Genomic DNA, 26,639 nt, shown 5'->3' with positions numbered 1-26,639 from the left:
CTATTTCTCCATAAGATTGGTAAAAAAAAATACGCGAGAAGATGATTAATAATTTTTTGGGACAAACAGGACACAAACCCATTTCTTTGTAATGCAGATATCTGGTTAATAACTATTTTCTTTAAAGTTTGAAATTATACCATTAACAGCGGTGTAATGTTGTTTTGGTTCCAGCGAGAAAGCAAAATCAGCCTCTGGGTTTAAATGTAACGATGAGGAAATGAGGATGAGCCAATGAGGGGTTTAACTGCACTGGTTAAAAAAATTACAGGAGAACCTCAGGCCCCTCAATGGACCCCAGGCCTCGAGGCAGCGACTTCCCCTGAACCTCCCCCTCCCCCCTCCCTCGACGCCCCTGCCTGTTGCTGCGTATAAGAAAATCTATAGGACAGAGGGGAGATCATACCCAGCACTTGGTTTAAGTATTGGAACTTGAGGATTGTAACAAATATTTAATACTAGCAGAAGTACCGGCATTGCCGGGCGGGGGGGGGGGGGGGGGGGAAGGGGAGGGGGGGGGGGGAGGGGAACGGGGGGGAGGGGAGGAGAGGGGGTGGGAGAAGAGGGCGGGGAGGGGAGAAGAGGGGGGAGGGGGAGGGGAGGGATGGGAGGGGGACAGGGGTGGGAGGGGGGAGGGGGACAGGGGTGGGAGGGAGGAGGGGGACAGGGGTGGGAGGGGGGAGGGGACAGGGGTGGGAGGGGGGAGGGGAGGGGGAGGGGGAGGGAGAGGGGGGGAGGGGGGAGGGAGAGGGGGAGGGGAGGGGAGGGGGAGGGGAGGGGAGGGGGAGGGGGGGAAATGGAGGGGGAGGGGGAAAAGGGAGGGGGAGGGGGAAAAGGGAGGGGGAGGGGGAAAAAGGGAGGGGGAGGGGGGGAGAAGGGGAGGGGGTAGGGTGGAGGGGGAAGGGAGGGGGAGGGGAGGACAGAAGGGGGAGGGGGAAGGGGAGGGGGAGGGCCAGTCAACAATGACGTTGCAGTTCTCATGGTCGGAGAGCAGCACAACAATCGCGACATCGTCCTGCATCTTCGCAACAGCACGAAGCGGATTTTGGAGACTCACCGATCCTGTGACGCCCTCCAGTACCGGCGTTGCCGGGCGGGGGAAGGGAGACCCGTACATTCCCAACCCGTACATTCACCCTCTCGACTCAAGCTCACTCGGACAAAAGCCTCGCACAAATTACACCATGAAGGCCCAATGGCCATGTCTATGCCACAAATCAAGTACATGAGCGAGTCGGGCGCACTGAATTGAAAATATATAGAACGCTCATACTCCGTGAAAAATGAAGCCGCCGTGTCGCCATCTTGGTTAGCACGACTCGACCAACTCGCTTTGCGGATCTCGTTTGTTTTGAACGTGTGAATTACGTGCGAATGCGTAACTGTGAGTTTATGGCGGCAAGGAGCATCACGTGATCATTCTGAGCGAATCAGCACGCTGCTCTGCCACCTGATCAGAATCCGTGTATAATATTCCTTGCTGAAATGCGCTGAGGTAAATATGAATAAAAAATATGGATCTCGTAAAGATGAAAGAAAAAAAAAACCTATGTGGTGTGAATGGCAATATTCCTCGCTGAAATGTGAAAAAACGCAATCGCTTTTCGCTCTAAAATACGTGCGAACGCGTAACTGAGTTAATGGCAGCAAGGAACATCACGTGATCGCTCTGAGCGAATCAGCGCGCTGCTCTGCCACCGGTCAGATTCCATGCATAATATTCCTCGCTGAAATGCACTGAGGTAAAAATATGGTAAAAATATATTATGAAATAATTTTTTTTAGGTCGGCCATGTTCTTCCCAGGCTCAATGGCCATGTCTATGCCAAATATCAAGCACGTGAGCCTCTCCGTTTAGGAGTCTATCGGTAACATTACACACACACAAACTGTGTTTTATATATATAGATTATAAAATTCTTTCATATCTGTCATTGGTGTCGAATTGTGATTTTGTTTGTTTTCTCGGCATCTACTTATCATAGTGGCACAAGGCCAACTTGGAGGAGATAAAACCATATTCCACAGGCTTGAATAAGCAGCAATAACAAAATCTGCTTTATATTTAAAATAGCAAGCAGATGTATTTCAAATTTAAGTAAGCTGAAATTTAGTCTTGGATTCTCCAAGCCAAAGCTTCATCTGTTGCCAATAAATTGTCCGATTATATCGATTCATCCCAAAAGCCATATCGTGCTTTCCCTCTGCAAGTGTAAACTGTTGAAGGAAAATAAATAATGATGTTAGTGCAACGTTTTGGCCAAGAAATTCCATCGTCACACACCTGTTTCTGGTTTCGAGTATTCCAAACACATCACCTCCGTGTCATGAGCCTCGATTTTCACCAACTCGACAAACAGCGCCAAATCGTAGATCCTACGCACACCGCACACGCTATAAGCTATGGAAGGCAATGTTCATCAAATCATGCAGATGATGTTACTCCAATTTAATTGTAAGATTAAACCTGGAGATTAAACACTTTGTGTGAGCCAGATTCTTCACGTCATTCCTCATGGATGACCTCTGCTTTAATTGGCCGTACGTTCAATATATACGCAAAGTTTGTCATTATCATCAGCATGACAGTCACTTCACTAAACAACTCTAGTTTTATGAAAAATCTCCAGGGATTCAAGGCCTACGTTACACAGGAAAGGGAACATGGAAATGCGATGAAAGCCGTTCAAGTGAAACTTCTATACCATTTCAGCAGATACCTGCACAAACAATCGAGAACAGTATTTGCACGATCTCTGCACAACAACATTGAAATAAATTGTTCAAGAATGGCGTCTGTGAGTTACTATCCATCAAATACACATCGTGGGTGGCCAAATTCATTACGTACAAACGTCTCGAAGAAAGAAAAAAAAAGAAAAAAAAGAATTTATTACGAACTTCCATGATGATGTAACAAGGATTATCTACACAATAAAGGACAAAGTACAAGCGTTATTGATTACTATTGAGACAAGCATTTGCAGCAACTTTCAGGAACAGCCAATCAAAATCCACAAGATGGAGTGCAGGTGGCATTTTTGATAGCACATTTGAAATGTGTACAAGTTAAGCTTTCTCAAATCGCTTCATTTTAATATACCACCTTTAGAGGCCATTTTTCCCCGCAAAGCGGGAGTTGGCCTTTTTCGGGAACCGTGGTTGTTGTTGTTTTTTGGTCCCCTTTTTGAAGCAATGTTTTACGGCTGGATGCCCTTCCTGACGCCAACCCTTTTTTCCGCCTTTAACGACAAACATGGAATTACCAGTGAACTGGTACTCAATTAGCCGACCTCGGAAGGATGACAGGCTGAGTCAACCCCCCTGGCGTTAATTCAGCGATCGACCGGGATTCGAACCCAGGATCCTAGGATCCTAAGCCGGCACCCTAGCCGCTAGCCCAACACCAGGGTTTAAAAATCGCTTCATTTTAATAATGCTGGATATTCTGCAAATCCTAGTCATTTGATCTCAGGTCTGGCAGGAAAGCTTAGACGTCGTGTAGCCTGGATTTGAATCTCGACTCAGCTATAAACTGCCATCCTGGTATTTCACAAGCAGGGTGATTCATCAATGTGTGTGCTTTCCCTCGGATGGACGTTAAAACAGGCGTCCCGTCTACCAGCATTAGTGGGGGAACGTTAAAGATCCCACGATGCCTTTTTCCAAGAATAGTCGAGCTATTGCCAGCACCCTGGCCAAATTCCAAATTCTTGCTCGAACCTACACAGGGCAATGCATCAACGGTACAGCTGTGCCCCCTGAAAATGATGCTACATATGAAAGAAAAAGAATTTTATTTTGGAAAATGTTGACGGTTTTCACCTGACATTCCCAACACGGTCGCCCGCAGCCAAGTGTTGTCCATCAGGACTGATGCGCAGCGTGCGGATCCCACTTTTAGTTTCGGAATCTGTCTTGTCGGTGCCGCCTGTTGGGTTGGGATCAACATCCTGAAGGAACTGAAGATTTCCATCCATGTAAATCACCTTGAGCAAGTCCTGTTAGGCGTGCAGGTAAGGTCAAAAGAATATCAAAAGTCGTCATGGAGCTAAACAGCATCGACGCAAGAGGTTAATGCAAAAGAAAATCGATTAATAATGATAAAACCTTACGGCGCTATAAATGTTACGATGGATGTTAGTGTTGCTTGGATTAGACTCCAAACGTGGGTTCCACAAGCGCACAGTGTTATCAGACGAGCACGTGACAAACGTCCCAGCTGGTAAACACCCCTTTCCAGGACCCTCCACTGCCGGGTACGTCTGTACAAGGCCATAAAAAGACCAACCTCAGCAATGGCATTACTTTTTGCCAAACATAAAAAAGTTACAATGTAAAATACAATCGACAAAATAGCCAAGCTAAAAAAAACAAAAAACCTCTTAAAAATAATCTCATCTGTAAATGTGCCACAGTCTCCGCTGGAATAAAACCCGAGCCAATTCGATCTCACCTCAACACCCCAAACGCACGAGGAATGGTAGAGTGCCGAGTAGACCTTTCCCACTTTGCGTACGTCCCTCACATCCCACACATATAAGCTATGATCGCTGTATACACAGCTAAGCCATCGATTCGTTGGGTCAAAGGTCAGAGCCACAGTGTCAGGGAATCGTTCTTCGGATCGTTTTTGAGGCAGATGGCTGTAGAAACAACAGATGCACAATACGAAGTTTACAATCTCACAATTTACCTTCATGGTTACAATCATTCACAAAAAAGATCTTATTGGATGAGAAAGATTTTTCAAAGGTCAAAATGATTTCATAAATTGGCCTTGGATGAGCTCTTTATTTATCTCACCGAAATTACTGGAATCCTTCACAATTTTGGGGCATCAGTGATTCATGATTCTTCACGGGCATTTGTTAGTGAAGAGTAACATAAAACTTTGTGACTGCAGTCGCTTTCTTTTTTATATATATAGTCATGGCAGAAGAGCGAGAACACTGAACGGATCGGGATGCAGTAGAACATAAGGAACAGCAGAAAGGTGGGGACGGGGGGGGGGGGGCACTAGCAGCAGGGTTGAAGGACAACACAAAGGGAGACTTAGATAAGTAGGGGTTGTGGGGAGGAAAGAGGGGTAGAGGAGAATGCACAAGTGGACAAGATGGATACAGAGGCAAACTAGCAGGAAGGAAAAACTGGAAATTTGGAAGTAGGTGGGCTTGGGATGAGAAGGGGGCTAACCGGAGAAGAAAGGATCATGGTTTTGGTTGGGGGATGATCTTAGATTGTGGTGAACAGCTGTATTGAAGACCAGGAAGGAAGAATGAGATTGAAGAGAATGTGGAAGTTGATTCCACAGGCGAGAAAAGAGGAGCAAATGAGTGGAGGTGAGGAGTGGTTCTGGATTTTGGGAGTTTTACCAGAAGAGGGTTGATGTTGGATGGCATGGGCCCTGCAGATCCGTGGGGGTGGGTGGGGGAGAGAGGGGTGAGTTTGGGTGCAAGCAAAGGGAGAGCAGAGGGTGTAAGACCAGAAAGGGGACAGAAAGCGGACAATGTCCACCAACTAATGCCGGCAGGCGGGGCATCCGATGAAAGCCTTTTTGGTGAATAGGAGTTCAGGTGTGCCAAGTAAAGAATTTGCATGACGGAGGATGCCCAATCAGCAACTCGCTTTGGAGGCCAACTTTGAAATGTGGTTTGCCCAAGAAAGATCATGGCTGATGGTGAGACCGAAGAGGTTGAGTTGCTGAACTTCCTCAAGAGGATTGTTAAGAAAGTAGATGGGGGAGGGGTGGGTTTGCCAGATGATGCTTTCAGAGAGAGATGGCGAGATTTGTCAGGATTGACTGACATATTCCAAGTGTTTGAACAGCTTGTGACTTTGTCCAGGTCTGAAGACAGTAAAGAGACCACTGCCTGTCTGAAGGATGAGGGGTGTCACAGCAGAGGGTGAAGTCATCAGCAAAGAGATAAAGAGGATTTTCCAGAGTGTGATAGAGATCATTTATGAAGATTAGAAATTGGATGTGGCCTACAACACTGCCTTGAGGCACTCCAGCCTTAAACAGGTAGAGGAATTGAAAGGATTCTATTGAGAGCCACACGTTAGCTTTGAGAGTGGAGGAAGGCAGTAACCAAAGAGTGGAGTTGGCCTTTGATGCCATGGGCGAGATTTGATGCGAGAGTATGGAGAGCAAGGTGAGATGCCAGACTGCATCAAAAGCACGAGATATGTCGAGGGAAACGGCTCCGATCTCATAACTGATATTGAGGGCCTCCCTCTATTGTTGGATGAGTAGAAGCAGCATGTCCAGGGTAGAGCGACCTGGTCTGAATCCGATTTGGTGATCTGAGATGAGGTTGTTGGAGAAATGGAAGGATTTAATATCAATTACGACGATGGATTCCATGACCATGCTGATGAATGGAAGTAAGCTGATAGGTCTGAAGGTAAAAGGATCGGTTTTTGTACTTTTTATGTAATGTGGTGATGTTTGTTTATTTCCAAGCAGATGGAAAATGACTTATGGAAAATGGATAGGGTGAAAAGGGCATGGAGAGGATGTGCAAGAGCAGCAGAGAAGGTTAAGGACATGTGAGCTGATGTTGTCCAGCCCAGTTTCAGAATCAGAGTTGAGGGTTGACAGAAACTTCTCCACCTTCTCAGGTTCAAAAGAAACAGAGTTCAGGAGCAGATGGGTCTGACTGGATACGAAGTGTGAGGGGTTGGGGACACAAGATCTGGAAGCAAACACACAACTGAGGCATTCAGCCTTCTCATGAGGGGAATCGTCTGTGGTGCCATTTGAAGAGAGGGAAGGGATGGAAGGGGAGCATACTATGAAGACAGACTTAACAAGGTGCCACCAGGCTTTAAAGGAGATAAGTTTAAAGTACAATGTTGAGGTTGGACAGAGGATGATGCTGAGAGGGGTCAGGATGGGGGGAGATGAGTGGGCAGGACTAGTGGGTGCTTAAGGGGTGGGGTGAGGGGAGGCTCTGAGGGGGCAAGGTGAAGGAAGCTTTGAGGGGTGGGGTGAGGGAGAGGCTTGGATAGGGTGGTGTGAGGGGAAGCTTGGAGGGTGTGGTGAGGGGGAAACTTTGATAGAGGGAAGGACACATATAAGAGGTGGGGTTGGAAGGACACTGACTGACCCAGAGGGGTTTGACACCGTAAAGGAACCTGAAGGGGATTTTATGTTGGTGAGCCGACAATTTCTGCAACCTGGTCTTCTCAAGATTCCCAAAATGGACAAATGGAGAAAAAAAATAATGGGATGTATGGAAGGAATTTTGGTTGAAGGCATGGAGCGCTTAGGTGAGACGTTTGTAAAATATGCCTTTTGAAGATGAAGAAGAAGAAGAGGGGGAAGAGGTGGAGGAGAAATAGATCGTGAGGAAGAAGAAGAGCATTTGTGGTCCTCATCTATCCCATAGGAGAGATGTTTGTCTGTGTCTGTCACCATTTATCTCAGAAATGGTCAAACGGATCTTTGTCAAATTTCCAGAGGTTCATCACTGAGCGTCAAGGGATTGTTTTAGGCAAAATCATTTTTTTTTTGACAATCTGGATAAAGAAAGTTGGATTTCTTATTCTAAATCGCTCTATAGTGCTTTAGCCTTTGTAGCTGCATGAAATGTGATATTAAATGATCCCCGACCCCATTCCTTAGGCTTAGTGGGTGTAGTTGTAGGCCCAAAAACAAAATAGAAAAAAAATTTCTTCAAAATTCCAACAGGATTAGAACATCACCGGGAAACACTGAGTATCCCTTCTCGTGATGGATAAACAAGGAAAGTGAAGCATATTAAAAAATGTTTTAAAAAAGCTTTCAAAGGAAGAAGGAAAAAGTGTTTCCTTCAATGAAGATTCAGTTTGGAGACATTGAGATAAGGTAGAGATAAAGAATGGGGAACAGGATGTGCATGCAGTACACGCAGAAGGCAGAGCGAGATCATATTTAGTCATGAAGGAGAGCTTTTTTGTTTATTTGTTATTTTTGAAGCAAAGAGAGGGAATATGATAATGTTGGAGACAGAGAAGCCAAAATTTGGGGATGGGGGTGAGGTGGGGGGTAGTGGAATGGGAAGACTAGAAAACTTCAATTTTGCTCGCTGGCTATCCAATAAGTAATGCAAAATCAAATTTGACATATGGACCTGTATTTGATCATATGGATCATTTGATTTTGACCATTTTGACCATTCACCAATTTGACCATTGACATATGGATCATATATGACATATGGACATTCATAAATATAGTACAACGAGGTCCGATTTAACATGGAAAGTTGCATGAAAACTCAAGCAGCAACACAGGGATGAAAATATAACAGAAAAACATGACGGATACGGTTTGAAAAACTTAGCTTTGATTGAGGATTAAGGGCATGTTGCAGATTCGACCTAAATGTGGTGCAACCCCAACCAGAAGTCAGTGGTCCATATTAGTGGGCCATCCATTTATTATGTCACAAATATGACAAAACTTTCAGGAACAGTGGTCCATTTTTGTGGACCATCCATTTATTATGTCACCACATCAAAATTATGTGTGTGCCGCATCAAAATCAAATATCTATCGACACTGATGCCAAAATAAAACTAGAATGGCACTTGGTAAAACACATACCTCTGCCAGGCTGAACAGTTTACGTTTTGTATTACACCCTATAGGCCGGATCTGGATCTGGAGCTAAACCAAATCTAATCGGCTTGTTCCTTTCGCCAACTCAACTCAACCACCTAGTTTTGTCATAACTCGTTCACAACTTTTTGAAAAATCGTGCTTATATGTCGTTTTTGGCCCAGTCTTTCAATGGTGAAGAATCACTTAAAAAATTATAGTATCTGGATCCACATCCAGATCTTCACCAAACCCTAAAAATTTGTTCCTTGTCACACACCCAACCTCTCCACCAAATTTCATCCGAATCCGTCCACAAATGTTTGAGATATCCTGTTCACAAACAAACAGACATGGGTGAAAACATAAACGCCCTCCACCTTCGGTGGCAAAGAAAAATATTCCAGGAACCTGTAACACGTCATCAGCAAGCCTTCACCTTTGACTTCATAGTCTGAAAAGCATCCTCTATTATGGGGAATTGCCAGCTAGATAAATACAGCGCAAAAAAGGCAACGAAGGGATAAATTGAAAACCAATAGTTGGAATGAATGAGGTTCACAAGGACTAATCAGCGTAAGTGAGTAACCGTGCAGGCCAAAAGCAGCAACCGACCTTGGATCAATGCCTTCAACCACATCGAGGCCGAGATGATGAGGTTTCGGGATGGTGACGATCAGCCGCAAGTTCTCTGGGTTGTAGATTCGCACCGTCCCGTCAGCGCAGCCACAGAAGATCAGCTCCTCGCTGACGGACAGGCAGCAGGCTGAAGCCGCCTGCGAGATCCAAAATCCAAGAGCACGAGCAAGTTGTTTGCCATGAGGGAATGATCATCAACAGAGTAAGGGATTCGATTCGTGCAAGTAAAGCGGCATTTAAAACAATTATTTTTTGTGGTGAGAGCGTACTTGTGCCACTAGCTCTGCATGACTTTAAAAGCAGCAATGGGGAAAGGGGGAATAAAAGAAAAAGAAATGACTTGTCCATTGAAGTTAACACCTCTCTGTTTAAATATTTTGTCCCCCTCTCTGCAACCACAAGATGAACAGTTTCAGGCGAAAGCTTAAACCGCAAATCGTGACAGGCGGCCTGGCAACTGCACACACGTCTAGGCAAATGACAAAGGAGGAATCGCAATGAAAATGAGGGAATGGGAAATTGTACAAACTCGAGTCGGTCCTCACACGTTACAGGCTAGTTTTACATTTACAATGGAAGCCCAAGTTCGTTGGCAGCATGTTTAGCCAGGCTTAGAACCTCAACATGACAACAGAACAGTCGGTAAACAACAGACAAAGGAATGCTGAAAGGCGTCGACTTTAAAACCTCGTTTTAGGATTAGAACTGAAGCAGGTCAATTTGTTCAACTTAAGACTCCAGCAGAGGACGGTCGAAGTACGACAGGAGGGGGATTAACCAACCCAAGTTTTCCCTCCATCATCCGCAGTGCCAGAAGACTCCAGGGTTAGTTACATGAATGAGATTTTAGTTTTGGCGCAGCAAATCATTGGATTTATTCTGGTATAAAACCATAACATCTGCTTCCGTGTTTTACAGAAAAAAAATAATATTTATTTTAACTTTTGAGAAAGTAAAATTAGTTTGGTTTCAAACAATACCAATTAGAGATTTCCCAATCACCAACGTTTTTTGTAAATCATATATTAATGCTAAGCAATACACCGTATAAAATAAGTTACCAAAACCAAGGATTTATAATAAATTGTGTAAAAACACGTTTTAGGGCTAAACACTTTTATTTTTAAAAAGTTTTAAACCAATTTTTTTTTTCCAATTTCAATTAATTTTTTTAAAATTTAATTTTGATAGATGAAAATGTACCAGAAAAGAGGACTGTGGGCCAAATTTCAGCTCTCTCGGACTTATGGAATCTAGAAAGCGAACGGCTCAAAGATTTGAAACGGGACAAACAAACAAAGTTCAGATGAAGTTAAATAAAAGTGTGTAAAAAGTGTATATAGTGGGGCGGCTTAGCCCAAATATTCAAAAGAATTGTGCATTTTGTGAAACAAGCACCAAATTTGGCACAAATGTACATTAATATGTTGCGAACATTTTCAGATATTGGGCCACTTGAAATTCCGTAATTTTTTTTTTCAAATTTTTTCAAATTTCGTAATTTCAAATTTTTCGGGTGACACCGTCACAATTTCGGTCTTCGAGGCCGGCCGATAGGCAAAGTGTGACCGGAAGGGACGAGGTTCTCCTGACCACGTGGCCCTCGATCTGGGAAGCGAGAGGCGTTCCATTAGTGGACGCGCCCCTCACGCCCGACTTTTGGGCGGCCCCGGCAGGCCGTTTGTTTTGACGTTCCGTGACAGGCCCCGCACCCCCACCTCCGGGCCGACCGGAAGCTTGTGCTGAGTACATCATACCTGAACAACTCAGTGAGGCAGAACACAGCAGTGCACACCAGGGTGACCCCTTCAGTGCATAAACCAATTAACCTGTCCACTGCAGGGCATATAGAAATGAAGTTATTTTCTGCATATAATAATAATATAAGTTCAGTTCTATATAACAATTTCTGTTATCACCACTACCACTACAACTACCACTACTACAAGCTTTGTCTGGAATTTTGTGGACTAACAGACAAACAGACATACAGACAAGCTGGGATCAAAACATTACCTCCTTCCACCATTGAGTGTAGAGGTAAACATCATGGAAATTATATCATGCCCTAGATTTAATTCATGCTTACCCGTGTATTTGCTTCACTGGTTCACAAGGTCTTTTGCATACATGTAATTCAGACTCTCGTCTTCATTGCTGACCACACAATGTTCGCAACATATTAATGTACATTTGTGCCAAATTTGGTGCTTGTATCACAAAATGCACAATTCTTTTGAATATTTGGGCTAAGCCGCCCCACTATATCGGCCGGCCTCGAAGACCGAAATTGTGACGGTGTCACCCGAAAAATTTGAAATTACGAAATTTGAAAAAATTTGAAAAAAAAAATTACGGAATTTCAAGTGGCCCAATATCTGAAAATGTTCGCAACATATTAATGTACATTTGTGCCAAATTTGGTGCTTGTATCACAAAATGCACAACAGGTTTGCTATGCTGCTACACTAATAATAAAAAGGGCTGATCTGCAAATTATGTAGGCAAATTATCTCTGTCCACCAATTACCTCCCTCTTCAGCTATCTTCTTACCCACAATTCTCCCTTATTCTCCAATAAGTAAGTGCATGAGTACATTTGGGAAAAAATTAATGAATGGATTTTAGATTTTGCATACAAAGCACAAATTACAACAATGTAGGGAAACTTAGGTTTTGCCAGCAGATGTTTGCTCCACGACAAAAGCGCATGAACCGTGACAGTCAAGACACCGCAAAGCCATGTGTTAAGTGTTTTGAAGCTCGGTAGGAAACACCCACCCCGAGTTCCACCCAGTTCTCCAGCAGCCGACGATCGTTAAACTCGCAAAGCAAGCCCGAACGCGTGATGCAGAATGCACTCTCTGCCTTCTTTCCACGGCCACAAGCCACCGCACAGAACAAGTTATTTTGTTGCTCCCCCAGCAGGCCCGAGCGCCCATTCAGGGGAACCGTCCAGTTCACCTGTGCGAATGTTCACACGAGGATAGACAGAGACAGTTTAAATTCATCATCATAATCATCATCATATAAAACGTTTTGGGCTCCAGCAGGTGTTGTCAGGTCGGTAGGAAATTTCATAAATTCCTCAATACAATTACGATTTTGAAATTTGATCGCTACAGAGCTACTGATCAAGAAGTGAACTAGATGACGACGATTCGCTGGTTTGATAATACGCCAATACAACCGTGATTTAACATTTTATTTTGTCATATTAATGCTATGGTATTAATTTGTGATTGGAATGAAAATATAGAGATATTGATTTTAAAGCAGAATTAATAAATGACGTGAGGGTTTCCACCTGTGGCATTCACGGATTCACCATAAAAAAAAAAATTTTTGGCTCGAGTCCTTCACGAACCGGATGTGCATGTCTGATGTTCGACAAAAGGTGGCACAATAATGTGGAATTTATTGGTTCCATAGTTTAGCATTCACCATTTCCGCATTTTCTGCATCCCACCCATGCATAGCAGGGGTACCTCGCTAGTAATATATGTGTATTACACATACATATGCATGCGTGTGTATATATATATATATATATATTACAACCATCAGGCAAAATATCAGGCTTGCTTTTTACATACAAAGGCATTGACCAACGAGAACGGCACTTGGTAGAGAGCATACCTCCGCTAGGTGAACAGTTTACATTTTGCATCCGAGAGTAGACCAGAAAATCACAACTTTTTGAGATTTCCTGCTCTATATCGTTATTTGGCCCCATCTCACAATGGTGAAGAATCACCTTAAAAACTCTACGAGCCGGATCCAGATCTTCACCTAAATTGCATCAATTTTTCCTTGTCACACACCAAACATGTCCACCAAGTTTCGTCCAAATCCATCCATAACTTTGAGATATCCTGCTATGTATAGTTTTTGGCCCTATCACCCAATGGTGAAGAATCATATCGAAAATTCTAGGAGCCGGATCCGAATCTTGATCTTCACCAAAATGTAATAATTTCGTCCTCGTCACATATGCTACATCTTTGTGAAATTTCGTCCGAATCTGTCGACAACTTTTTGAGTTATCTTGTTCACAAACGGACAAACAAACAGACAGACAGGGGTGAAAACATAACCTCCATCCACCTTTGGTGGTGGAGGTAATAATATATATTACAAGAATATATGCAAAAAAATAAATAAATAATAATAATAAAAATAATAATAATAATAATAAATAAATAATAATAATAAATAATAGTAATTTTCCCTCATCAATCTACACTCAATACCCCATAATGACAAAGAGAAAACAGGATTTTAGAAAGCTTTGCAAATTTTTTTTTTTTTTAACTGAAATATCACTGACATAAGTATTCATACCCTTTGCTATGACACTTGAAATTTAGCTCAGGTGCCTCCCATTTCTCTTGATCATCTTTGAGATGTTTCTACACCTTGATTGGAGTCCACCTGTGGTAAATTCAATTGATTGGACATGATTTGGAAAGGCGCACACCTGTCTATATAAGGTCTCACAGCTGACAATGCATATCAGAGCAAAAACCAAGCCATGAGGTCGAAAGAACTGCCTGCAGAGCTCAGAGACAGGAATGTGTCGAGGCACAGATCTGGGGAAGCGTACAAAAAACTTTCTGCTGCATTGAAGGTTCCCAAGAGCACAGTGGCCTCCATAATTCTTAAATGGAAGAAGTTTGGAACAACCAGGACTCTTCCTCGAGCTGGCCGCCCGGCCAAACGGAGCAATCGGGGGAGAAGGGCCTCGGTAAGAGAGGTGATCAAGAACCCGATGGTCACTGGCTGAGCTCCAGAGATCCTGTGTAGAGATGGGAGAATCTTCCAGAAGGACAACCATCACTGCAACACTCCACCGATCTGGGCTTTATGGCAGAGTGGCCAGACGGAAGCCTCTCCTCAGTGAAAGACACATGAAAACCCGCTTGGAGTTTGCAAAAAAGCACCTAAAGGACTCTCAGACTGTGAGAAACAAGAATCTGTGGTCTGATGAAACAAAGATTGAACTGTTTGGCCTCAATTCTAAGCGCCATGTCTGGAGGAAACCAGGCACCGCTCATCACCTGCCCAATACCATCCCAATGGTGAAGCATGGTGGTGGCAGCATCATGCTGTGGGGGTGTTTTTCAGCAGCAGGGACTGGGGGACTGGTCAGGGTTGAGGGAACAATGAATGGAGCAAAGTACAGAGATATCCTGAATGAAAACCTGAAACAGAGCGCTCAGGACCTCAGACTGGGCCGAAGTTTCACCTTCCAACAGGACAATGACCCTAAGCACACAGCCAAGACAACGCACGAGTGGCTTAGGGACAATTCCGTGAAGGTCCTTGAGTGGCCCAGCCAGAGCCCTGACTTGAACCCAATCGAACATCTCTGGAGAGGCCTGAAAATGGCTGTCCACCAATGGTCCCCATCCACTCTGACAGAGAACCTGATTTGCAGAGAAGAATGGCAGAAAATCCCCAAATCCAGGTATGCAAAGCTCGTCACGTCATACCCAAGAAGACTCGAGGCTGTAATCGCTGCCAAAGGTGCTTCAACTAAGTACTGAGTTAAGGGTCTGAATACTTATGGCAATGTGATATTTCAGTTTTTCTTTTTAATACATTTGCAAAGCTTTCTAAAATCCTGCTTTCTCTTTGTCATTATGGGGTATTGAGTGTAGATTGATGAGGGAAAAAATGAATTTAAACGATTTCAGCAAAAGGCTGCAACATAAAATGTGAAAAAAGTGAAGGGGTCTGAATACTTTCTGAATGCACTGTAGAGGCAACTATGAAGGGAGATTACTTCCAAATCATGGAATTGTGGCAGCAATGATATGGAGTAAAGTTTTTTCAAATTTTTTTTTTTAAATCTTCCTTTATGATCAAATTTCAATCCTGAACGATCTTCAAGCAGTTTCAAAGCCAAAGTGCCCATAGCACTCGGTTAACAGAAACAACAATTCCTGGATCAAGCAAAGATGTGGACGAAATGACGCACATCACAACACGTCTTCTTCTCCCTCGAAACATACCTTCGAGGTTTTTGATGCATCGATATACCAGAACTTCACGTGTCGGTTGCCGACAGTCACAAACGTCCCGCTGTCCGCCGAGAAGGAGACGGCCAGCACTTTACTGGACACCTTGTTTGTCGCGGCCAACACACGGCGCTGCACACAAGTTCACACCCGCATTTCTTTTAACCAAATGCTCCAATGCATTTAGTCTTTCACCGTTTATTCCTGGTCAGTGGATAAATTAACTACAACATTATTCAAATGCGAGGAAATTGAACATGTAAACGGACTCTGCATGTCCAACACAAAACAGTAGATGGTAAACACTCAACTTCACATTTTTCTACTGCAAACCCAATACACTCCCCTGGAAAAATGTTATTGTTAGAATACCAGTGTTTAAAAATACATTTAAAACGCTGATGCATAATTAAAGAGAATAATTGTTCTCCATTGTTGGCATGAAGTCTATGGTGCTTATAACTGAGGCTGCACAGATCAGCCTGGAGCATCATGGCCCAACAACTTACATTCTTTTTTTTTTTTAATCTTTCATGTCACATGTTTGATGAGGTCACAAATTCTCCCTGCATCAAGTCCAAATAAAAGATTGGATGTAAACTTCATCCTTATGAAACCGAGACATTGTAATGGTGGACAAAATGGAGCTTCCTGATTTGTCCATATTTTGGGTGAGCGATGTTGAATCGTCGACCGTATGCGGCACAAAGCTGCGGGTTAGCATCATTGGCTGAGGGTGTGGCTATGCCGCTGATACAGTGCCTGGTGCTGACGATAGCTCGCCTGCTATTCACAAAAGACTTTAACATCCACCGAGAAATTAAGAAAGCCCATTTAACATCCATCCAAGGGGTGACATGCGCACACTGATGAATCACCATGCCTGTGAAATACCAGGATGGCCGTTTATAGCTGGGTCGGATTCAAACCCAGGCTCGGCATCTCAGAGGCGAGTGTGCTTACCTCTAACCCATGTTATATCTCATGCAATGAGGCATTGAGATAAACCATTAGCAAACATGTGTTTTAATTGCTGATACATTTACCATTGACAGGTTGTTACTGTGGCGGGCACAAGGGGCAATAATTCCGCGCACCAGTGGGTGGCGCGAGCGCCCAGGCGGGGACCGATGGCACATGCCCCGCCCTTCGACCGATCGGCCACGCCCGGGGACTAGGCGTGGCCTCGGCACATATATGCGGGCTCTAAGCTCGAGCCCGCTCAGTGCTGCAGTTCGAGCTTTCGAAATAAAGACTTTTGTTTTAATAAACGCGTTGTGGCCTACCTCTTTGGCAAGCAAGTTGTGTGTGCGGAGCACCACACTTCACTGGTGACCCCGATTGGTTCAGCCGTTGCTGACCACCGAACGCGCCATGGCCACCAATGCCATCGCAGTAAAACTCCCAGAGTTTTGGGAAGCACAGGCCGAAGTGTGGTTCGTGCAGGCCGAAGCTCAATTTCAGCTTCGAGGCATAACGGCGGACGAGACCCGTTACTACCACGTGGTCGCCGCCCTCGGGCCCGGCACTGCCGCCCGAGTCGTGTCCATCCTGCGGCGCCCGCCGGCCGACCACAAGTACGAGGCGCTCAAACGTCTCCTCATCGCCACATTCGGCCTCACGGAGATCGAACGGGCTGACCGCCTCCTGGACCTTCCCGAACTCGGCGACACACGACCATCCGTGCGGATGGATTTTATGCTGTCGCTGCTGGGTGACCAAGCCCCGGATTTCTTATTCCAGGCGCTTTTCCTACGCCAGCTACCTCTACAGGTACGCCTCGCGCTGGCCAGTTCCAAAATAAAGGAGCCCCGCGCCCTGGCCGGAGAGGCCGACAAGTTTTTCGCGGCCTGCGACACGCGGTCGAGTTACGGTGCTGCCGTCGTGGATCCCGGGGCAGAGGCTACAGCGTCCCTCATGGCCGCTGCCGCGTCCCGCCCACCACCACCGCCACCGAGAACACCGCGGCCGCCGCGGCCGCCGCGGCCGCAAACCTGGTGCTATTACCATGCCAGGTTCGGCCACAAGGCTAAGACGTGTCGCCCGCCATGCTCTTTTGACAAGTCGGGAAACGACCGGGCCGGCGCTCATTAGCGGCCCTGAGCGTCAGCCATTCCGGCAGCCTCCTGTTCATTACGGACACCTTGTCCGGGCGCCGTTTCCTCTGCGATACAGGAGCACAGGTAAGCGTCATCCCCGCCTCCACGTCCGACAAGCGAACCGCGGGCCGGGGCCCCGCGTTGCTTGCCGCCAATGGTACACCCATCCGCACATTCGGGAAGCGCTGCCTCTCCCTGAGGTTCGGAGGGCAGCGCTTTCAATGGTCGTTCGTGACCGCCAGCATGCCAATGACATTGCTTGGTGCGGACTGCCTATGTGCGAATGGGTTGTTGGTCGACGTGAAGCGCAGACGGCTCGTCCAGGCCGAAACCTTTAGCTCACTCACTTGTTCGCTGAGCGGCTCGTTGAGCGGCTCACTGAGCGGCTTGCCAAGCGGCTTGCTGGAAGGTTCCGTCCCGGCGAGTTTAGTTTGCACGCTTCCGGCAGCGGATGACTTTACCCGCCTCCTCGCCAGTTTCCCGGCCCTCACGCGGCCCACCTTCTCAGCGGTGGCCGTTAAACACGGGGTGGAGCACCACATCCCCACGGTCGGGCCGCCGGTCTATGCCCGGGCACGCCGACTCGAGACCACGAAGCTCGCCGTGGCGAAAGCGGAGTTTGCCACGCTGGAGCGGCTGGGGATCGTACGGCGCTCCAACAGCGCTTGGGCTTCTCCGCTGCACATTGTGCCGAAGCCCGGCGGGTGATGGCGGCCGTGCGGGGACTACCGCCGGCTCAATGATGCCACCACCCACGACCGCTACCCGGTCCCACACATTCAGGACTGCTCCGCCCGGTTGGTGAACACGACCGTGTTTTCTAAGGTGGACCTCATCCGGGGCTACCATCAGGTCCCCGTCCAACCGGACGACGTCCCGAAGACGGCCGTCATCACCCCTTTCGGCCTCTTCGAATTCCTAAGGATGCCCTTCGGGTTGAAGAATGCGGCCCAGGCGTTCCAGCGGCTTATGGATAGCGTCTTGCGCGACATACCTTTCCTGTTTGTCTACCTGGACGACATCCTAGTCGCGAGCGCGTCCCGGTAGGAGCACCTGCTCCACCTCCGCACGCCTGGGCCAGCATGGCCTAATCATCAACCCCGCCAAGTGCCGTTTCGGCGTCGCCACCAACGACTTCTTGGGGCACCGCATCACCGAGCACGGGGCCGTCCCTTTACCAGCCAAGGTGGAGGCGGTCAAGGATTTCCCGCGGCCCCGCACGATCAAGGGGCTCCAGGAATTCCTGGGCATGGTAAACTTTTACCACCGCTTCGTGCCCCACGTCGCCCGGCTCCTCCGCCCCTTGCACGAGGCCCTCCGGGGCAAGCCAGGCAAAGGTGACATCGCATGGTCAGAGCCGATGGCCGCGGCGTTCGCGGGCGCAAAGCTGGCTCTGGCCGACGCCACCATGCTGGCGCACCCGGTGCCCGATGCACCGATCGCCCTCACCACCGACGCGTCGGACTACGCGGTGCACGAGCAATCGGCAACCGCTGGCGTTTTTTAGCCGGCAGCTTCACCCGCACGAACGCCGCTATAGCACCTTCGACCGCGAGTTGCTCGGGCTCCACCTGGCGGTCCGACACTTCCGCCATCTGCTGGAGGGCCGCCCGTTCACGGCTTTCGTTGACCACAAGCCCCTTGTGATCGCGATGGCGAAGGTCGCCGAGCCATGGTCGGCACGGCAGCAGCGCCACCTCTCTGCTGTGTCCGAGTACACGACGGACATCCGTCACGTGGCGGGTAAGGACAACCCGGTGGCGGATTGCCTTTCCCGGTCCGTCGTGCACGCGGTCCACCTCGGGGTCGACTATGCCCGGATGGCGGAGGCCCAGACCGCCGACCCCGGCGTCCAGGCCTTGCGGACCGCCGTCACGGGCCTCCGCGTCACTGAGGTGCCGTTCGACGCCGTGGGCACGGCCCTCCTATGCGACGTCTCCCTCGGCCTGCCTCACCCCATCGTGCCCGCTGGCTGGCAGCGCCCAGTGTTCGACGCCATCCACGGCCTGTCCCACCCTGGCACGAAGGCATCCCAGAAACTCGTCGGGGCGAAGTTTGTCTGGCATGGCCTCAGGAAGGACGTCCGCGACTGGGCCAGGACGTGCCTCGCGTGCAAAGGTCCACCGCCACACCCAGGCACCGTTGGCCCCTCAGGCAGTTTGGTTTCTTCTTACATTTGCAGTACTTCAACTTCGCAGCAGAAGGCTTTGATGGCTTGCTCTTCATGACAGGAATTAACCTGTCACCATCCACACTCCTGCCATACTCTTCAGGTGGAAGAAGCACTGAATTGCTGAGTGAAGCTTGCTTGTATAAGCTGATCTGACAAAGGCTCCTGAGAACATGGAAGTGAAAAGCATCTTCTGTTGGAGGAAGGGAGCGCAGATCTAGTTTGCTAGATGCAAACAAGTGGGCGCGGAGCTTATCCAGGGATGAATACCCTGGCTTGCCGTAGAGATCACAAAAGAAGCTTCGTGCTTCAGTTATCACCTGATCATGTGCAGAAGGTCCGGATTCATGTCGGATGAAATTGGACAACGCTGGCTGTTTGTGAACATGCTGGAGTGCGACTTTCACTGCTCTCTTCTTACCCCGTTTGAAAGGATAGCTCACCGAATCACAACCTGACAGAATGTAGGAGATGAGCAGTGTGTCTGTGAGTGCCAATACGTCCTTTCCAACTGCTTTGGCCAACTCATTCACCAAGTCATGGATGGGGAGGAACAGATCATCCTTTTCCACCCATAACTCAACAACGTTTGTCAACCGAGGGAAATGATACATTGACAAGACGATGATATCTGTATCTGTAGCCTGAATGACTATGCTGTTGTCACAGCTAGCAATGTGAGCAAAGATTCTGGTGTCCGCCGCCTCATGGTTAGGGCAGTACAGCTCATCAACATTGGTATGTTCCGTCTGCGTCACACGAGTTGCCTGGGCGTTGACCCCAAGGACCAGGCAGAAGACATCAGGCCAGGATGACTCCTGGGATCAACGTGAAGCAAGATACGACAGCAGATTGGTCTTGTTACAAGGGTTTGACAGGAATGTGTTCCAATCAGGGATTTTCATGATGTCCGCTGGAACAAACTCTGGCAAGTTGGTATTTGACTCCCGTCTCTGGCGTTCATCCCCTTTTAGACTCTTTAACCCAAAATCATATTGATCGCCCACGAAATGCACTTCAGTGCAATGTCTGGGTTTCATGTTCAAGAGTTTGTTCCTGTACCTTTCTTGAAGTTGGTCAAATGTACTCGAACCAAGTGTGTTGAACCGCTGGATGAATGCCATTGCATCGACTACATAAACTGCATTAGATGCAGAAGGAGGCAACTCTTTTAACGGTTCCCATGACTCGGCAACCTCTGCCTGTAGAGTGGATAGATAGTTGGATTTGCAACCTTTCCGCATGGAAAATCCATTCTTCTCTGGCTCAAACAACGAGGGAGGGTACTCAAGCCATTCGTAACTAAATGCCTCAGTCCGTGCCTCATCACTCAGGTCCTCTGCAAAACAAAGTGCCCTTGTCACTGCACTCTCCTCTCTGATGACTTCTTTCACAGTGTCCATCTTTTTCTTACTTTTCTTCAGATGCGTGGCGAATGTTTCTATCTTCGGTTGGACAATCTTGTCTGCATTCGTCGTCGTGGCAGCATCCATTGCCTCCAAGCCTAGATGTTTGGCATCTACCAGGGTAGTTGCTGCAAGAATCTGACCTGTGGATATGTTCATTAGTTTATCTGTCGCAAGTGAAGGATCGAATGGGTTTTGCATCTTCTCTTCCACGGTCAGTTTGATCTGCAACACGGCTTCCATGTCGTCTTTCCTCAGCTTCTCGTGGTGGTCAGATTGCGGCGAGGCCATGTGTGCCATCTGTTTTACACTTTCAGAGACAGAGGTCATGAACGGTAGAGCCTTGATGTACTTTTCTCGTGCTGATTCAGACTGTGTTATACCCTTAATAATTCCAGTAATCTCTGTGTGTATGTATGTATGTATGTATGTATGTATGTCTGTATGTCTGTGACCGCTGTTTCTCGACAACCACGGGTTCGATATACTTGAAACTTGCCAGGTATATTGCTGGGGACCCGAGGATGTGCCTTTTCAAGGTTTCATATTAATCGGACAAGTAGTTACCGAGCTATGTCCAAAAAACGATTCAACCAATCAGAGAGCAGCGAGCTATCACGTGTGCCGAACGTGCCGAACAGACTCTGCCTCGGACGGCACATTTGAGAGCGTATTCATTTATTTCACGTTGGCAAACTATGTTGCCGCTATGTTGGCGTTAAACTATGTTTTAAAACTAATTAAAACTAATTTGCGATTCTTTCGCTTTCCTGCGCGTTTGTGCACGTTATGGCGATTTCTTTACCAAACTCCGCAAGCCGTTCGCTTTGGACCAAACCATTTCATGTAAATAGAGGGGGGGGATTGTCACCGTACTCGCAAGCCGTTCGCTTTGGACCAAACCATTTCATGTAAATAGAGGGGGGGGATATAATTTTAGATATATATATAGTACGGGCATGCCCTAGTACCCTTAAAGAGGCTTGTTTTGCCTTCCCTATTGTAGGTCTGTTCAAGGGCAAGGTCTGTCCACACACCATTAAAGTCTCCTGCAGTCTGGTGAACTGTGAATTTGCCAGCTGCAAACTCCTCGTGCACTTCTGGTGCTGTTTCTGGAAGCTTTTGCATCTCACTGAGATAGATCGAAAGGCAGGACATGTACTTACTATGGCCGGAAGCAATGGTATAGGGTAGCATATTCTGTACCTCTTGTAAGTGCTGTTGCCACAGCCCAGCTCTCTCAGCATGGATGTAACGCCTTAGGATAAGCACCATGTCTATGTACATGCTCCAAAGATGGGCTGTCACTCCTAATCCCTTCTCAAAATCTCCCCAGAGCAACTCCAGTGACTCTAGGCATTTCATGACTTCCTTCATGAGTGCAGCAAATTCGTCCTTCTCTTTCCTGTCAAAGGCATTTCTAAGACTTTCAAGCAGAGACGTAAGCAAAGAAAGTGTCTCCTCATTCTTCTCGAACAACAGCCATTTCTCAAATGCCTCCCACTTCAGCATGAACAATGCCTCACTCAACCATGAATGATAACGGACCATCTTATAATAATCCTTTCCTGCCATGACTTTATTGGCTGTACCTCGACCACAGATATCACTAGAAACCAGAATGTCCTCTATGCCACTCTCCATTATGAAAAATCCAATAGACCCCAAGAAGTTCTGGGCAATATGGAATCCTCCAAGTCGAACAATAACATCTTTGTACTTTTCCGATTCCTTCCTAAACAACCCCTTTACTATGTCATATATCGCCTGGTCACAAGTCACCACCGTCTTAGCCCGACCCATCTTAAGACTCAAGGAGACAAAGTAGTCCAATGAGGTCTGGACTACATCTGCGTTGGTTGGGTTTTGTGGAAGCAATGGTCCACAACCAATCTTTGTTTTCTCTGCATGTTGCCCAGAACTGTATTCAAAGAAGCTGCTCCATGTCAGGCTACCAGTGTCCTTGTCGTTTTCACCCGTCATCAACTGTGTTGGATACATCCTCAGTAGGAACCAAACGATGTTCTTGTCAGCTAGAAAGCAGGCTTCCCCCTTGTCATCATGAGGAAGTTCAATATCACGTAATGACCTAGCCTGTCTTCTGTCCTTCAGTGTCAGTTTACTACTTACTGGAACGAATTTGTCTGGTTCACTGATAGTCAGTTTCCTGGTTTTCTTAAGGGGCACTGCCCCCACTACCTCCCCACTTCCTTCTCCCTCAAATGTGTACTGAAAAATTATATTTGTTGTAGCATCAAAACTACCACCATCTTGTGTCTCTGAATGGAAGTTTAAGGCTGAAGATCGATGGCAATCATAAAGATCAGCAAGAGTGAAGCAAGTTGCTGAAACAAATGTAGCATAATAATCCCTAGCACCACACAAAAGATGAAAAGCATCAACCACCACAGTAAACCATCACTATTACGATCAATATAGGCCAGAAACAGTAGAGGGATGCAAAGAACATATTGTGACATATACATATGTGAATTATTTGATAAAGGAGCTAAATTTTCAGCTTAACCCACTTTCCGTGACCTTTTGACCTCTGCTGACCTCATGGATGGTCCAATCACGTTGAATCATGTTTCATATAAAAGCCAAATTTATAACAAAAAGAATGAATGGTAATTTGTTGCACTCACCCCTGTATTATGGGATATATGGTCAATTGAATTTCTCCTACCCCTAAATTTCTTGCTTTTTTACAGTTGACGCCCCAAGTTAAAAAACGTCCTTACAGAATTCGCGCAATCCAAACTACCTTGCTAAAGTCACTTTTCTGGTGGCTAACACCCCCACAGACATGATCTAGGGGTCAAACATTTTATAGCAGGGGTGTCGCTTCAAAATCACTTTTTTACACATTTCCAGGCCTCGGATCCCAGACTATGCTGGGCCTCAGGACGGCGCCCAAGGACGATCTGCGCGCGTCCTCGGCGGAGCTGGTCTTCGGGCAACCACTGCTGGTACCGGGTGAATTTATCCCCGACTCCACGGCTCCTTGGTCGGCGGCGCAACAGCGCTCCACCCTTCAGGAGACCGCCCGGAGGTTCGCCCCGGTGCCAACGGCACACCACGGTTGCCCGCCTTCCCACGTCGCCCCGGAGCTTCACACGACAAAGTATGTGTTCATCTGGCACGATGCCCACCGGGCACCGCTACAGCCCCCGTACGACGGGCCCTTCCGCGTGCTGGAGACCGGGGACAAATTTTTCACGGTCGACATCGGCGGTGCCCCGGATCGCATTTCCGTGGACCGCCTCAAGCCGGTCCACCTCAATCCGGACCACCCCTCGCTAGCAGCTCTGCCTCCGCGTCGAGGCCGCCCCCCGGCGGTCGGACCCCCGGCACCCCACAGCCCCGCCGGCCCGCTACCCCCCAGCCCTGCACCCATCGCCAGGGGGCGTTTCGGCCAGGTCATCCGGCTTCCCCGCAAACTCACCCTTCAGGTGCACGGGAATTTTGGGGGGGTGCGTGTGGCGGGCACAAGGGGCAATAATTCCGCGCACTAGTGGGTGGCGCGAGCGCCCAGGCGGGGATCGATGGCACATGCCCCGCCCTTCGACCGATCGGCCACGCCCGGGGACTAGGCGTGGCCTCGGCACATATATGTGGGCTCTAAGCTCGAGCCCGCTCAGTGCTGCAGTTCGAGCTTTCGAAATAAAGACTCTTTTGTTTTAACAAACGTGTTGTGGCCTACCTCTTTGGCAAGCAAGTTGTGTGTGCGCAGCACCACACTTCACTACTCTATTTTAGTGTGCTGCTTAAGCAGTCCTCAAAGAGAACAAAAAATAAATTCGCAAAATGATTTTCAGTTTGGATAAAAAATATAAATTATCTGCAGTGAGTTCAGCATTTGGCAAATGCATCCAAAGTTGTGGCAAAATCCAACTGTGTCGGAAATGCATGGATATACGTGGCCAACAACTCAAGAAGCATGCTCAAGAAGTAACATGGTCGCACCTGCGTGTGATACACACACACACACACACACACACACACACACACACACACACACACACACACACACACACACACACACACACACACACACACACACACACACACACACACACACACACACACTCTCGTGGCCAAAAATATTGGCACCCTTGCACTTTTTTCAAATAACTCACAATTTTCTCCAAACATAAGTTGAAAATGACAAAAGTATTTGGTCTCCACAATTCTTTATTTTACTGTTAATATTACAGAACCTTTGTTTTTGATTCAGAACTCAATATATCCTTTTACATCAGAAAATAAAAATAAATGGCATTGACAAAATTATTGACACCCAAGACTTAATATTTGGTAGCACGTCCTTTGGACAAAATAACTGTAGTCAAGCGCTTCCTTTAGCCATGAAAGAGCTTCACACACATCTCCACTGGCAGTTTGGCCCACTCTTCTTGTGCAAACTGCTCCAGTTCTCCCAGATTTGAAGGGTGCCTTCTCCCAACTGCTGTTTTCAGATCTCCCCACAGGTGTTCAATGGGATTTAGATCTGGACTCATTTATGGCCATTTCAGAACAGTCCAGCGTTTTGTCTTGAAAGATTCCTGGGTGCTTTTTGAAGTCTGTTTGGAGTCAGTCCTGCAACAAGACCCATGACCTTCAACAGAGACCCAGCTTTCTGACACTGGGTTGAACTTTGCACTCCAAAATGCCTTGGTAATCTCCATGATTCATGATGCAATGCACACATTCAAGGCACCCATTGCCAGAGGCAGCACAGAAACCCCAAAACGTCACTGAACCTCCTCCATGTTTGACTGTAGGGAAGGTGTTCTTTTCTTTGAAGGCTTCATTTTGTTTTCTGTAAACACAGAGATGATGTGCTTTACCATAAAGGTCTAATTTGGCCTCATCTGTCTACAGGGCATACTCCCAGAAGTATTTTGGCTTGTTCAGGTGTGTTTTGGAAAACTCCAGCCGGGCTCTCTCAGTAGTGGGGTCCTCCTGGGTCTCCTACCATAGACGACCCTTGCATTGAGTTGGCGACAGATGGTGCGAGTTGAAACTGTCATACCTTGTGTCTGAAGGTCAGCTGGAATCTGTTTGGCAGTTGATTGAGGTGCTTTCTCCGCCATTCGAACAATCCTTCGCTGCAATCTTTGATCAAGGTTTCTCTTGCGGCCACGTCCAGGGAGGTTGGCTACAGTGCCATGGGCCTTAAACTTCCTGATAACATTGCGTACAGTGGACACAGGAACATCAAGATCTATGGAGGTGAACTTGTAGCCTTGAGATCGTCCATGCTTGGCTACAATCTTGTGTCTGACCTCCTTAGACAATTCTCGAGGTTTTTTTCTTTTCTTCTCTCCATGCTCATTGCTGTACAACAACAACACCAACAACAGCAACATGCATTTTAAGGCCATTTTCCCTGCTAGAGTGGGGGTTAGCCTTGCGGTCCCCATGACAATCTTCTCCATTTTGCCCTATTTTCTGCATCTCTCCTTGTTAACTCCCTTGCCCGCATTTCTTCTTCCACCATCCTAAGCCAAGTCTTTCTCGGTCTTCCCCGTCCTCTACTTCCTTCTACATTAATTTCCATCACTCTTCTCAACCAGTCACTTTCATCCTTCCTCAACACATGACCAAACCATCTCAACCTGTTCCTCTTCACAGCATCAATCACAGGCAATATTCCCATCATCTTTCGCAATTCATCATTTGTCTTCCTCTCTCTCAACGATACTCCGC

The 26,639-nt window shown here is 47.1% G+C and overlaps 1 protein-coding gene across 5 annotated transcripts in view; it reads right to left on the bottom strand.

Moving 5' to 3' along the window:
• Positions 1 to 26,639, bottom strand: part of LOC137426748 (mitogen-activated protein kinase-binding protein 1) — a 214,895-nt gene that overhangs the window by 133,324 nt on the left and 54,932 nt on the right. For 4 of the 5 annotated variants that reach the window (XM_078779071.1, XM_078779067.1, XM_078779068.1 and 1 more), the window contains exons 6-12: positions 15,244 to 15,381; positions 12,008 to 12,190; positions 9,203 to 9,363; positions 4,457 to 4,646; positions 4,116 to 4,265; positions 3,826 to 4,001; positions 2,285 to 2,376 (exon numbers count right to left, since the gene is read on the bottom strand). In XM_078779071.1, the coding sequence (XP_078635197.1) occupies positions 2,285 to 2,376; positions 3,826 to 4,001; positions 4,116 to 4,265; positions 4,457 to 4,646; positions 9,203 to 9,363; positions 12,008 to 12,190; positions 15,244 to 15,381 (1,090 nt within the window). The remainder of the gene's footprint in view (positions 1 to 2,284; positions 2,377 to 3,825; positions 4,002 to 4,115; positions 4,266 to 4,456; positions 4,647 to 9,202; positions 9,364 to 12,007; positions 12,191 to 15,243; positions 15,382 to 26,639) is intronic. The other variant, XM_078779069.1, reaches the window with a different exon arrangement.

The sequence above is a fragment of the Myxine glutinosa genome, chromosome 5 (assembly GCF_964187855.1).
Source record: "Myxine glutinosa chromosome 5, kmMyxGlut1.1, whole genome shotgun sequence".
Taxonomy (NCBI): domain Eukaryota; kingdom Metazoa; phylum Chordata; class Myxini; order Myxiniformes; family Myxinidae; genus Myxine; species Myxine glutinosa.
The sequence above is the reverse complement of the archived record's forward strand: the minus strand, read 5'-3'. Positions and strand labels throughout refer to the sequence as shown.